The following is a 15849-nucleotide window of genomic DNA, read 5'->3' as shown; positions in this document are numbered from 1 at the left end:
ATAGTTTCTTATACAAGTAGTCAAGAAAGAAAATCACACAATACTTCATACTGTTTCATTATTGTTTGAGCTTCAATTATAGGAATCAGAGATACATTGTATGGGCTGTCCTGAGAAGCCATTAAAATTCATATATGATTGGCTGTTCAGCATTGTTGCTGTGTAGAGCATATAACATGAGCTTGATTTGATAAAGTTTTGATAATTCTAATCTTCTGAGAAGGATGGCAAGTAGATTGCTGTTGAATATAACATCTAGTAAGAATATGGTTGTTTTTGATAAACAGAAGTAATTAGTTCACCTGATGATGAGCAGTAGAGCTGAAACATCTAGAACAGGGGTTGGCAAACTTTTTAGACCACTGACCATTGACTCCCATCGTGTTAAATAAATGAGTAAATGTTATCAATAATAAATTTCTCAATTTAAAAATAATAATTCCTTCATTACTGCTTCTCGATAAGAAATATTTAAAGAAATTTAAAGAAAATACTTAAAGAAATTTATAAAGAACATTAAAAATGGGCACTATAACTTTTAAAAAATTACATTAAAAAAATTGTATAACTTTGAATAACAGTAAATTCAAAGTTATCAGATCACTGTACACCACTCTGATAGTTATGGGCGATAAATGCACACTAGAATTGATTGTCTCTGTTCTAGATGTCTTCATCAGGGAGAGCATGCACTTCTCCCTCGTTGGCTCAGCCGATCAGCCAGTTCGCATTGCATGTTTACTAGGTGTTCCTTAAAATTGTTTTAGGTGGTGGGGGGGGGGGGGGGTGGGGGGGGGGGGGGGTGGGGGGGGGGGGGGGTGGGGGGGGGGGGGGGTGGGGGGGGGGGGGGGTGGGGGGGGGGGGGGGTGGGGGGGGGGGGGGGTGGGGGGGGGGGGGGGTGGGGGGGGGGGGGGGTGGGGGGGGGGGGGGGTGGGGGGGGGGGGGGGTGGGGGGGGGGGGGGGTGGGGGGGGGGGGGGGTGGGGGGGGGGGGGGGTGGGGGGGGGGGGGGGTGGGGGGGGGGGGGGGTGGGGGGGGGGGGGGGTGGGGGGGGGGGGGGGTGGGGGGGGGGGGGGGTGGGGGGGGGGGGGGGTGGGGGGGGGGGGGGGTGGGGGGGGGGGGGGGTGGGGGGGGGGGGGGGTGGGGGGGGGGGGGGGTGGGGGGGGGGGGGGGTGGGGGGGGGGGGGGGTGGGGGGGGGGGGGGGTGGGGGGGGGGGGGGGTGGGGGGGGGGGGGGGTGGGGGGGGGGGGGGGTGGGGGGGGGGGGGGGTGGCCAAGGGAAGTCAGGCTATCATTACTCTTCCTCAGCAAGCAAGAGGAAGAGTAATTATGGCAGATTAACATCAGTGGAAAGTCATGGCAGCAGACTAACAGATGCAAAGGATATAGTGGAATTATTGAACGAGTACTTACTTTATCAGTGTATACGATACTGGTGTACATGATGTTGTGCAACACATATAGAAGAGAGACAAGTTTTAAGAGAATTGGAAGCGAAAGAAACAGGTGTATCAGATGCTGGTTGGGTTAGATGTGAATAAGGCTGTGGGAATGGATAACACATCACCATGTATTCTTAAGGAATGTGCACCACAGTTGGCTATACCCTTGACCTGGTTGTTTAATGAAAGTCTTGCAGTGGGTAGGGTTACTAAGGAGTGGAAAGAAGGCAAAATAGTACCACTCCACAAGCATTGTTCCAAGACAGAAGTCTCCAACTATAGACCAGTCTGTATAACTGTGGTTGTGTGTGTGTCAAGGTGTTGGAGAGATTGGTAAGGAATAGAATACAGGATTGGATTGATGGACATAGCATTCTTTATGATGGTTAGCATGGATTTGTAAAGGTTAGGTCCTGTTTTAATAATTTACTTGCATTTTATAAGGCATAAAATGCAAGTAAATATGTTAGATAAGCAAGCATGTGTTAGATAAGGGAGTATCATACAGTGTTATTCTTAGATTTTGCAAAAGCATTGTGCAAAAGTGATTTAGTCTGTCTCATACGGAGGTAGAGGGTTTCATTCTCCTAGAAACTAAGGTTTTTCATCCCTCAGAACAGACAAACCAACCAGTAGAATACACGCAATTTACAAACAAGAATACTTAGAAGCATAGGGGTAATATAGTTAGGAAATCCAAGGAACTTGGAAGTTCGTGGGTGCTTAAGTGCCTGTTGGAGCCACTGATGGATGGATGGATATGATAAATATGTTGTCAGTTGAATGAACCTCCCACAATGAGTCTGCCGACTCCATGGAGGGTGTAATAATAATAATATATTTGGCCTCTTCAATTATCAGTCTCCTTACACTTTCTCTTTCCAGAGAAAGTCCAAGTTTTCTACATTTCTCCATTTAAGCCTAAAAAGGCTAGTTGTGAAAAAAAGGGATAGAAGTACACTATTCTTCGCTGTCATTTCAATGATGTGGTTTTTAAATTTTCTGGTGTCACTGTTATGGTAAGTTTGTCTGATGTAAAGAATCTTGGTAGTTCTGTTTGGCCTTCAGTAGTTTGATCTTTCTTTATCCCTGAAGTAGAGGGAACATTTTTATTGCTGTTTTTTTCATTCATAGCTTCTAACATTTTAGGATAAAAACGCTGCAAGTGTCTTTTTAAATTTGATGCTCTGGTGGTTGCATTTTTACCAGAACCATAAGAACTACTAATTTTTGTATCATATGTTTTTTCAAGATTATCTTCTATAATGCTGTACACCCACAGTTCATAGAACCTGGTCTGGCAGATTGCCAAGAATAGTCAATTCATGCTGAAGGGGAGAAAGAAATAAAGGATGTACGAATTGGTCACCAACATGTGAAATCATGTGCTTTATATGTAAAATTTTCTAACTGTCATACAAGCAAAATAGTTACCACTTTAAAAACTACAATGTTCATAAAAGAAAAGTTAATTTTCTGACATGTAATAATAAACACCTCATCCCACAAGATGAATTGATTATCCTATTATTGGAATGGAATCTCCTTCTTGTGACATGTGCACAAGTGTCAAAGGGTCTCGCATCTGTGGGCATACAGTACATTGACACACAACATTTCCCGTCTATTGTTATTGTAAAGTGTTCAAAACAGCAGACTTTAACACTTTTTTTGCCTTTGTGAATTTTATCATGGGTGTCGCTTTCACTAATATGATGTATAAATTATCATAAAATGCACTTTATTTTGAATTTTGCAAAGAACTTGAAATATATCCTGAAAATAGGTTAATAAAATTATCTGTGAAATAGGAAATTTTAACATATTATTTATATTACAATTTAAATTCATTAGGAGTTGGAACATTTTTACCGACTCTGACTCCAACTCCACAACTCTGGATACAACATGACAGAATTTTGTGCTGGCTGGAGCGTTGCACAGTTAAACAAGCTCTCCTATTGTTTTCATTAGGGAACCAGGGCGAACAGCATAAAGTCAACTACTGGAACACATCCCAACTCATCATCAGTTGAGTTCAATATTGGTATTGTCAACATAAGAAGTATCAATGGAAAAGAAATGGAACTAGTAGAAGAATTGGATAAATTCCAGATCGACATAATAGGTGTTACTGAAACAAAAAAGATGAAGGGTGAGATCTTTCTAAGCAACAGATACAAAATGCTATATTCAGGCAATAACAATCAAGTAAAAGAATTAGTAGCCTATAGTATTCAGCAAACAATATGAGGACAATCTTCTTGAATTGAATAGCAGGCAATATCAAGTAAAGTGATGTGGACAAATATCAGAATGAGGAACTGGACAATGAGACTTATCTGCTTATGGTCCCACAATAGGTTCTACCAAGGAAGAATAAAAGAATTTTTTGAGACATTAAGGAAGGCAGCTGGTACAATGAAAAAGGAAAAGTTGGTCCTTGTTGAAGATCTAAACAGCAGAGTAGGAAATGATTACCAGATATACAGAAATGTTTCAGGAAAATTTGGAGAAAAGCATAATACTACTAATAATGGAAAATGACTTCTGGATTTCTGTTCAGGACATAGGTTAGTTATTACTAACACCATGTTTCAACATAAAAATGTGCACAAATTCACATGGTATGAGAGGATTCAACAAATAAGAATCCTTTCATGTCTCATTGATTATGGTATAGTTGATAGTGATGTTTTTGCACTGCTTCAGGACACAAGAGTATACAAATGATTTGAAATAGGAAGTGATCACTATTTAGTTTTGAGCAGGATAAAATTGAATTTCATATTGAAAAGAAGAGTGTGTAAGAAACTGTAATGATATGTGCCTTGCATTATGGGATACTAAGGCAATTGATGTGAAGTCATTAGCCTATATATACAAATAGCCCAGTCGAGAAGTTACTTGATGTGCAAACTTTGCTTGCTTATATTTGGATGAAGGACGAAACCAAGAAGATAATTTCTTGGCATCTTTAAGTTATAAAATGAATCAAAGTTGAAGAGCTTTCAGAGGCAAACTGTAGACTTAAATACACACATCATTGAAGAAAAAATGAAAGAGTTTGAAAAAAGAACTGGATCTTGGAAATTCATTGCAAACCCTGAAGAAAACATTGATTTAGCCCAGAGAGGCATGGGGTGTGGGTGTAAGGATAAAAAATCAGAACTCCACTCAGGAAGTTAAAGAGGAAGTCGAGGAAAAGAAGAAAACATATGGAAAGTTCCTAGCAAGCACGTCAGCTTATGCTCTTAGAATACAGAAAAAATCTAAGAAAGTGAAACATCATGTAAAACTAGCTAAACAAAAGTCATAGTAAGAACATTACTATTATTTTACAGCATCTCCATGGAGTCTGGAGACTCATCATGGGAGACCCAAATTAACCATTATACACCCAAATTCTATCATACTCGATTTGAATCCATTCACCATCAGGGAACTTGCAACCACTTCTTGAAATCCATTTCACTCACTCACCACTCTCCAATCAAAAAGTCTGGTCTGCACACACACACCTTTACTAACCACACTCTTATACAAGTTTCACAGATGGCCACTAGTTCTCTGTTATGTATTGAAAAATTTCACTTACATCAATTTTATAAAACCCCTTTAATATCTTAAAAGTTTCTATCATGTCCCCTTTTTTTTTTGCCTATCAACTAAATTTTGTAATTCACAAACCTTCAAACCCATCCTTATAGGGAGTATTCCACAGACCTGTCACCATCTTGGTCACTTGTCTCTGAATCCTCTTTACTACCTCCAGGTTACCAAGAAACCCAGTTGACCAAATCTGTGCACAATAGCCAAGATGTGGCTGAATCATAGTCTTATAAAGAGGGATAATAACTTCCTTATCTTTACTTGGTAGTGTGTTTGTCAATATCTAAGTAATGCTTTGAGCTATTTTACCAACTTTTGCAACAAGATGCCCTCTGAACTCCAACTCTTTGTCCACCATTATCCTCTCATCAATTTCCTGCAATCCAGTACCATCAGTGTGATACACCATATGCAACCTTTTCAACCTGAAGTGCATAACCTTACATTTTGCAACATTAAATTGACAATCATTATCCTTTGCCCAGAATATCAATTTATTGAAATCATCATTCAGGATATTTATATCACCTTTATCAACTATTGCTTCCTCCAGTTTTGCATCATCATCATCAGCAAACAACTGAATATCCTCTCTTAAATCTTTCCCTATGTCATTGATATATAAATTAAAGAGTAGTGGCCTAATACCAAATCCTAAGCTACTCCACTAGTCATCATCATTCTTCTAGATTCCACTCCACCATATACTACTCTCTGGTGTCTGTCAGCATCCCAATCCATGCTACTAGCCTCATATCCATTCCCATTTGCTCCGGCTTTTGTAATAGTTTTCCATGTGGTATTATGTCAGTTGCCTTTGCAAAGTCAAGCAGTATCATGCATAGCCATTTCCTTGATTCAATTCTGCTGTCACTTTATTATAAAATGTGAATAAGTGATTAAGACAGGGCCTACCTTTTACAAAGCCATGCTGCCCACTATAAAGTATCGAATCTCTATTCACCCATTGTTGTATTTTATCTTTCACCAACTTTTCCAGTACTTTAACAACCACTCCTGATATATTAATTGGTATGTAGTTTGCTACCTCTGTCTTGGAGCCACCTCTATGCAATGGTATTATCTTGCCCACTTTCCACTCCCTTGGAACCCTTCCAGAACTGAGACTTAGATTGAACAACTTTGTCAGAGGCAATGCTAATTCTCTTGCACATTCATTTATTACATAGGCTGTTATGCCATCTAGTCCCACTCCTGTGTTGACATTCATATTTTTTAATATGCTGAACAACTGTTCATCTACCTCTATTTTGATATGTATCTCTGTAACATCAACGACTATAAAATCTCCACCTGAGATTTTACTTTATATCAATGTCCACCTGACATTGATATAAAGGTCACCTTTGCAAAATGATCATTCAGCAACTCAACTATTTCTTTTGGCTTGGTCTCCTTCCGATCATAGTCATTTTTCCTCTTACTTGCTACATAACAAAAAAAAATAACTCTTTTGCAGTATTGCCACCTGGTTGAGAGAGAGAGAGAGAGAGATGGAAACACTGAAGTTGCACTCAACAACTTTTGTGAGGGACCAGACAGAGTTCACAACTGCCATTTATGTGATGAATGTTGGTGAAGCATATGTGGAAGTGCTTGCCAAGGATTTTTTGTAGTTTTTTTCTAAAGAAGGATTTTTTAAATTGCAGCAATACTGTAACAGTTCTATTCATGTGGAAGGTACAGAATTATTATTATTTTATTATTATTATTCAGGCCTTCATGGAGTCAAAAGACTCATCATGGGAGGTCCTTCTTAAGAAACACAAAGTCTATCATACCACCCCTTGAACTCATTGACCGTTTTCGCTCTCACCACTCCATCAGGCAATGCATTCCATGGTTCAACCACCCTCCATACAAAGAAACTACTCCTCACCCTCTTGTTCACAGTTTCCTTTCGTAACTTCAAGGGATGGCCTCTTGTCATCACTCCTTCCTGCTGTTTAACCAAGTGAAAGAACTCCCTGTTGTCAACCCTGTAACCACCTCTCAACAGTTTAAAAGTCTCAATCATATCACATCTCCTTCTTCTATCCACTAAACTCTGCAGTCCACATTCCCTCGGCCGATCCTCATAACTATCATTGTCCAGTCCTGAAACCATCTTTGTTATCTGCCTTTGTACCCTTTCCACAGTTAATTTATCCCCTTCAAATCCTGGGAACCAAATCTGAGAACAATAGTCCAAGTGTGGTCTGATCAGGGCCTTATACAATGGAATGATAACTGTTTTATCTCTGCAGGTCAGTGTTCTTCTCATTATTGCAGCAATCCTCTGTGTTACCTTCACCACCTTTGCAATATGTTCCCTAAATTTCAGGTTTCTATCAATCATCAACCCCAGATCTCTTGTCTCCCCTACTTCCTCCAGTATAACTCCTCCCATAGAGTATGCAGTGTCCCATCGATGTTTCCCAAACCTCAAGACCTTACATTTTGTTGCATTAAACCAACACCTCCCCCATTCATTTGCTCATCTATCTAGGTTATTCAAATCCTCTTGCAGGGCTGCCGCATCTGCACTATTACTAATAATCCTTCCCAGCTTCGCATTATCTGCAAACAACTGAATATCCCCTTGCAATCCACCGACAATGTCATTGATATAAAGGTTAAACAATATAGAGGTACAGGAGGAGAGTGTGTTTCAAATACTGAGTACACTGGATGTCAGTAAAGCTGTGGGACTGGATGGTATTTCACCACGAGTTTTGAGAGAATGAGCTAGGGAACTGACAGTGCCTTTAACTTGGCTTTTCAATGAAAGTCTGGCTTCAGCAAAGGTGCCCAAGGAATGGAAGGAAGGTAAGATAGTGCCATTACATAAGGGTGGTAATAGACTGGAAGTGTCTAATTATAGGCCAGTCTGTGTGTCATCAGTAGTTGTTAAAATCTTGGAGAAAGTAGTGAGGGACCGTATACAGCATTGGGCAGATGAGGGTAATGTTATCTGTGAGAGTCAACATGGATTTGTGAAAGGGCGCTCTTGTTTTAGCAATATGCTAGCCTTTTATAATAAAGTTACAAGAACATTAGATGAGGGAAAGTCATATACTGCAATTTTCTTAGACTTAGCGAAGGCATTTGACAGGGTGCCACATGATAAGCTGATATTTAAGTTGCAGCACATGGGTCTGGATGTCAGATCAGTCAACTGGATTCAGGATTGGCTGTCTGATAGGTATCAGAGAGTAGTGTATGGTGGAGCAGTTTCAAGGAGGCAGAGGGTTACAAGTGGGGTCCCACAGGGCTCAGTACTAGGACCTATATTGTTTAACCTTTATATCAATGACATTGCCAGTGGATTGCAAGAGGATATTCAGTTGTTTGCAGATGATGCGAAGCTGGGAAGGATTATTAGTAATAGTGCAGATGTGGTAGCCCTGCAAGAGGATTTAAATAAGCTAGATAGATGGGCAAATGAATGGGGGTGTCAGTTTAATGCAGCAAAATGTAAGGTCTTGAGGTTTGGGAAACATCGATGGGATGCTGCATACTCTATGGGAGGAGTTATACTAGATGAAGTAGGGGGGGGACGAGATCTGGGGTTGATGATTGATAGAAACCTGAAGTTTAGGGGACATATTGCAAAGGTGGTGAAAGTAACACAGAGGATTGCTGCAATTATGAGAAGGACACTGACCTGCAGAGATAAAAGGGTTATCATTCCGTTGTATAAGTCTCTGATCAGACCACACTTGGATTATTGTTCTCAGATTTGGTCCCTAGGATTTGAAGGGGATAAATTAACTGTGGAAATGATACAAAGACGGATGACAAAGATGGTTTCAGGACTGTACAAGCATAGTTATGAGGATTGGTTGAGGGAATGTGGACTGCAGAGTTGGTGGATAGAAGGAGAGGTGATATGATTGAGACTTTTAAACTGTTGAGAGGTGGTTACAGTGTTGACACTGGGGAGTTCTTTCGCTTGGTTGAACAGCAGGAAGGAGTGATGACAAGAGGCCATCTGGAAGTTACGAAAGGAAACTGTGAGCAAGAGGGTAAGGAGTGGTTTCTTTGTGTGGAGGGTGGTTGAACCGTGGAATGCATTGCCTGATGGAGTGGTGGGAGCGAGAATGGTCAATGAGTTTAAGGAGTCGTATGATAGACTTTGTGTTTCTTAGGGGGGACCTCCCCTTGATGAGTCTTGACAGACTTTGTTCTTAGGAAGGACCTCCCACGATGTCTTTTGACTCCATGGAGGCCTGAATAATAATAATAATAATAATAATAATAATAATATAGGTCCCAGTACTGAGCCCTGTTGGACCCCACTTGTAATCCTCTGCTTCCTTGAAACTGCCCCACCATACACAACTCTCTGATACCTATTGGACAGCCAATCCTGAATCCAGACCCATGTGCTGCAACTTAAATATCAGCTTATTATGTGGCACCCTGTCAAATGTCTTCGCTAAGTCTAAGAAAATGGCAGTATATGCCTTTCCCTCATCTAATGCTCTTGTAACTTTATCATAAAAGGCTAGCATATCGGTAAAACAAGAGCACCCCTTCACAAATCCATGTTGACTCTCACAGATAGCATTACCCTCATCTGCCCAATGCTATATACGGTCCTTCACTACTTTCTCCAAGATCTTACTAACTACTGATGACAAACAAACTGTCCTGTAATTAGACACTTCCAGTCTGCTACCGCCCTTATGCAATGGCACTATCTTTCCTTCCTTCCATTCCATGGCCCCCTTTCCCGCACCCAGAATTTCATTGAAAAGCCAGGTCAAAGGCATTGTCAGTTCCCTAGCACATTCTCTCAAAACTTGTGGTGAAATACCATCCAGTCCCACAGCTTTACTGACATCCAGATTACTCAGTATTTGAAACACACTCTCCTCCTGTACCTCTAAACCTCGAACTTGCCCTATCCCTCTAGCATTAAAACTGAATCCTCCAGGATGAAATACTCCAATAAAGTGTTCATTGAACAATTCTACTATGCCCTCTGCATCAGTCACCCTATTCCCATTTTTACCCCACAATATCATTCTTCCACAGTCATTTCTCCTCCTATTGGCCACATATCTAAAAAATTCCCTAGGATTTTCTTTGGATCTTAGGGCTAATCTCTTCTCATATTCCAGTTTGGTCTTCCTTACCATACTAGTCACTCTTCTGACCTGCGTCTTATACTCTTCATGCATCTTCTCTTCACCCGTCTTGTATCTTTTCCACAGCCTCTTTTTTGCATTGCAATTCCTGTTTAATATGGTTTGTCATCCACTTTACTCCAAATTGTGTCCTCTTGTTTACTCGTGGTATACAACTTACCATTGCTGCTAACAAATATTCTTTCATAATTTCCCACGCACTAATGATATCCCAGCCTTCCAATTTCTCCTTCCATGAAACTACCCCAAGTTGACATCTTAGACTATTATAATCACCTGCCTTATAATTCCATATACGTTCCCATCTCTCTGATACTCCTGTATGTCTATTCATTTTCCAAGTGAAAACCGTATGGTCACTCTTTCCAACTAGTGGGAGAGATGTCATCTCAGTTATTATCTACTCCTGTGATGCTATAACCAAATCCACAACTCTTGAACCTCTTATTCTCTCTATTACATGTTGTCTAAGACATTTGTCCCTCAAGAATTCTAGAAATTCCATTCCCCTTATTGCTACATGCATCTTCCTCTCCCAAGTTTATACTACTGTAGTTAAAATCTCCCATAACAATCATTCTTCTTGCACTTGCCAAACTCAACTGTCTGAACATTTCCTGTTCCCCAACCTCTGTACTCTTGGGTCTGTAGCAACACCTCACTAAATATCCTGTCTTGCCCACCTCTACCTCACACCATATGCTTTTTAAAATTATTAGTGTCACTGCCTTCCAAAGTCTCCACTCTTAGAGGACATAGGTCGTCACTTATCATAAGCAGTACTCCACCACCATGCTTTCCCTTCTTATGAATTAGCCATGCAACGAGCGAGAGATTCTTTTCTCACTGCATGGTCTCTAAGCCACTTCAATCTTCTGGTAAGTAAAGTGGTGATGGTGCTGGCATTTAACCAAGTAATGACAGTTTACCCCTTTGTAAGGCTGGTTTGTATTACTTCAGACTAGAAAAGTATTTCTTTGTAGTGGGAATGTAATTAGTCTAGTAAAAAAAAAAAAAAAAAAATGGGCCACACTGAGAAAATTGAGTTAACAGATGGATGGAGTAGGCCTGCATTATCAGAAGTCCAGTTTGTCATGTAAACATATTTATTTAATCTTTTTCTTCATCTTTCTCTTCCCCCCCCGTCCCATTCTTTGTTTTCTCTCTTTTTGGCCTTGGAGCTTCAGTTCGAATTTAGTTTGAGTTGTCCCTTACCTCAGTAGTATGTCATATTCAGAGCCAATATGGGTTACAGTTTGAGTTACAAAGGATAGTTTGAAAGATATGGGAAGTATATACTTATTGTAAATATTGAATTATATTTTGTTAAAATTGAAAATTGTTGTATTCTACATTTCCAAACTTTTTCTTTTGGCTTTGCTTAAATATAGAGTGCAGCATATTCATCTACATAATTCTTGTATTGGTAGTTTTTTTATTTTATGATGATTGTATTAAATGTTGAAACATTATTATGGTTACATAGGCTTCTCCACAAAGTCTGAATTCATTGTGGCAGAGGCTCACACTGTCTATTATTCATACAATACCTATCATATCTTTTCTTAAACATATTCACTATGAGGCTCACACTTGCATCTGCTACCCATTTACTCATTCACCACTTTCCAAACAAAAAATTTGAGTCTTCATCCTCATGCTTAGTTTCCAATATTAAAACCTAATTCTCTCCATACTTCATGTATTGAAAAATATCTTCAGGATCAACTCTGTAAAATTCCTTTTGTAACTTATTGGTTTGTTATATGCTCTTATTTCTGCTTGTCAGCTAACCTACTTTAATGCTTTAAACTTTGTAGCAAACCTTCATTCTGCCCTCATAGAAAATACTCCACAGTTTACCATTTTGGTCACTCACTCCTTAATTCTCTACCACTGTCTTATCCCCAAGAAAAGCTGAGGCACAGTATCAGGTGCATTCTCAAATGTGTTCACAGTAGTCCCAGTGCCATATTAGAGCCTTATAAAGAAGTAACTTCCATGTAACTGTTTGTCTTTTTCTTATCATCTAAGGGATAATTTGAGCTATGTCCACTTTCCAATACATTCTCTGAACTTTAACCTTCTCTCATTCATTAACCCCAAATTGTTAGCATTGTCAGAACTGGAAGAAACTAAGAAAAAAGTGTAGTAATTTCATCCCAAAGTTCACGTAACCTTACTCTTTGTCACACTGAATTGATAGTCTTAATCTTTTGCCCAAACTGCCAGTTCTGAGATCATCCTGCAGTATCACCTTTTTTACTGTCTCCCCCCTCCCAGTTTTGCATTATCTGCAAACATTTGAACATTCACCCACAGATCATTCCTATATCATTAATACAGTCCAAAATTCTTTCATTACGTTAATGAATATCTTCATTGGCTTTGTTGCTTTCCTTTGATTTCTTTTTTTTTTTTTATATAATATCTGCATTTGGTATTACTTGAACTATGTTTCATTTCAACATATTTTTTTCATTGTGATTGCATTTTTTGTCACTATTGCTTAATGCAGATATTATATAAAAAAACCAAAGAAATCAAAGGAAAGCAACAAAGCCACTGAAGATATTCATTAACGTAATGAATTTTTTTACATAAAATTTTTTATGTAATTTTTATTTACTATAATTTCTGTTTTCTAGTTTTTGCATAAAAAGATCTTTCACTAACACTGTCACTGCTGTTCAGCAATTTCATCTGAGCTTTTCTTTAAAGTATAAATTATTTCTTAATCCCATACAACAGTGCAAATTGCTTGGTTAATAAAGAATAGCAACTGGTATATATACTGATATATGAAACTTTTCTTGTGGAGCACCATATGAACAATGTTTCAAAAGTTTTATTAAATATGTTTGGAGGTAGGAAGATGCTGGCTTCTAATTCATGCAGTTCATTAAAGGAATGATAATTGGGCTTTTGCTAAATATGGAAGTAGCTTTGTGGAGGATGACTATTGATGACCTTAAATTATGAAATTCTTTACCCAACTTTAAAAAACAAAAAACAAAACTTAAATACAGCATTAAGACAGTTTCATTGTGTATTGTAGTTGTGTATGTATATTATTATTAGAGTAACTTCCACGGAGTCATGGAATATATGAACATTTTCTATCAATTGCATGTTATGGTTAATATATTTTAACAAGAATAACATTATCTGGTGTTTTGAGTGTATTTACTTTTAATTCATAGGATCATCTAGACACAGATTGGAATGGTTCACCAGTGAATTATACCTGCTACCACCCTAAGAATCCTTATCCTGTTTTATCAGTAAGTGTGTGATAAAACATATGTGTATGCTTAAGCTATAACTTACTGTATATTACCACCATATGCTATCTTAAATGTGCATGTTGGAAATTAAGCATAATTTGTTATTAATTGAAAGGAGAAGCAGATATACATCTTCTTCTCTTCCATCCTCAAGACACCCATGTGGATAAAAGCCTTCCACCATTCTCTGTCCAAAGCAAGCTCTTTCCTATGCCAGCAGCTTTGAAAGTCCAATGCAGTTCTTAGGAGTTTATGCCATTTTAATCTTGGTCTTGTACCCTCTATACAAGGGTAGTTTGAAAAGTTTGGTAAATTTCCAATAGATGGCGACACAATTCGTTCATTCATATCATCTTTTTTGAATGCTTTAAACTTTGTAGCAAACCTTCATTCTGCCCTCATAGAAAATACTCCACAGTTTACTATTTTGGTCACTCACTCTTTAATGCTTTATAGCATTAAAGCATCATGGCTAAAATTTTGCCATGGGTCGTGGCAAAACTTAAACCATGTGCGACACATAGTTCTTGTTTAGCAAACATTTAAAATGACTGTGTTCGCATTTTTCATAAAAATGGAGAAAAACGAGTTTTGTGCAGTGATAACACTTTTATTTGAAGAAGTGGATGGCCATGCAGATTAAAGCCAAGTTAAATGCAGTTCATTGGAACTCTGTACCAGCATTAAAGACTATTTATTTTTGGATAAATGAATTTAAATGTGGTCGTAAGTCCATTGAAGATGAAGTGTGTTCCAGATGCCTGACTGAGGTCACTATGAAGGAATCCATGGTATCGTTATGGAAGACTGCCAAATGAAAGTGTGTGTGTAGGCATCTCAACTGAACAGGTGTATAATATCCTGCACGAAAAATTACACATGAAAAAGCTGTGTGCACGATACGTGCCGTGATTGTTGACTCTCGAACAAAAACGCATGCGAAAAGACATTTCAACGCAGTGTTTTGATGTTTAATCACAATTCGCAGGATTTTTTGCATTGATTCATGACTGTAGGCAAAACTTGAATCCACCACTACACACCTGAGTCAAAACAGTGGATGCCTGGTGAAAGAGCACCGAAAAAAGCAAAAATCATTTTGTCAGCTGGGAAGGTGATGGCCACTGTTTTTTGTGATTCCCAAGGAATTATCATGATATGATAGACTGTTTGGAAAAGGGTAAGACAATAACAGGAGTCTATTATTCGTCATTGCTGGACCGTTCAAAAGAAAACTGAAGTAAAAAACAGCCAAGATTGGCACACAAAAAAAGTACTTTTTCATCAAGACAATGCACTGTCCTAGAAATCAGCCATCTCAATGGCAAAATTGCATGAATTAAGGTTCACATTGGTTCCACATCCACCATATTCTCCAGACTTTGCCCTGTGTGACTTCTTCTTGTTCTCAAACTTAAAAATTTGGCTTGGTGGGGAAAAATTTTCTTTGAACGAGGATGTCATCAAGGCTGTCAATGACTATTTTGCACAATTGGACAAATCTTACTTTTTAGATGGGATGAAAAAATTGGAAACTCGCTGGATCAAATGTGTAGACCTCGATGGAGACTATTGAGAAATAAAGGTGATTTTTTCCAAAAAATATGTGTTTAACTTATTGGAAGTTGTTATTTGGTCCTTTTCATTAAAATTGAAACATACTATTTGATTTTTAAGACCATGGATTTAATAAACACTTATACAAATCGTCTACTAGTTTCGCTAGCTGTAACTGTCTAGCTTTGTCAAGACGAGAAAGGTTATGCTAGTATTAAATGCAAAAAACAAAAGAATGAAGTAATGGTTTAAAAACAGTTAGACAAATTGGAGAGCACCCGTGACATCACACACATAAGGCATGAAGACTTAGTTATTGTTATTAAGTCATGTTTTGTAATTTTTCGTGTAATTTAGTTCCGTTAAACTTAATGAATTTAACAGAATTTTCCACGTCTTTTAATATTATTCCCTGGTTTCTATTGAGATTATTTCTTGTTCGTAGGACTACTGCAGCTTCTTTAAAGGTTCCACATCTAAAATCCTCTTCGATATATGGCATGGAACTGTTATCCTAATCTATTGAATGGTTTGAAGTTGAGAAATGATGTGCTAACCCTAAGGTGTCTGTTCTATTATGATTGACATCTCCGACATGTTCCTTCTTTCGAATTTCTAGATTTCTTGAAGTTTGGCCTATGTAGGTAAGTCCACACATACATGGTATGCTATAAACACCTGCATATTTGTAGAAAGCGACGCTATCTACAAATACGTACCAGTACTTATTTGTAGATAGTATCCTCTTGTACCCTCTATACAAACAAACATACCAGTTGAAGAAGTCATTAAGATTAT

The 15849-nt window shown here is 38.6% G+C and overlaps 1 protein-coding gene across 3 annotated transcripts in view; it reads left to right on the top strand.

Annotated features, from left to right (window-relative positions):
• The window catches only part of LOC150108862 (uncharacterized), a 299142-nt gene that overhangs the window by 112855 nt on the left and 170438 nt on the right, over positions 1–15849 (top strand). For all 3 annotated transcript variants that reach the window (XM_090410451.1, XM_090410442.1, XM_090410458.1), the window contains one exon: positions 13411–13491. In XM_090410451.1, coding sequence (XP_090266577.1) covers positions 13411–13491 — 81 coding nt within the window. The remainder of the gene's footprint in view (positions 1–13410; positions 13492–15849) is intronic.

This window comes from Typopeltis vanoorti, chromosome 2, assembly GCF_054136105.1.
Source record: "Typopeltis vanoorti isolate ZY-2024b chromosome 2, IOZ_Tvanoo_1.0, whole genome shotgun sequence".
Classification (NCBI taxonomy): domain Eukaryota; kingdom Metazoa; phylum Arthropoda; class Arachnida; order Uropygi; family Thelyphonidae; genus Typopeltis; species Typopeltis vanoorti.
Note: the sequence above shows the minus strand (reverse complement) of the source record. Positions and strands in the feature narration are given on the sequence as shown.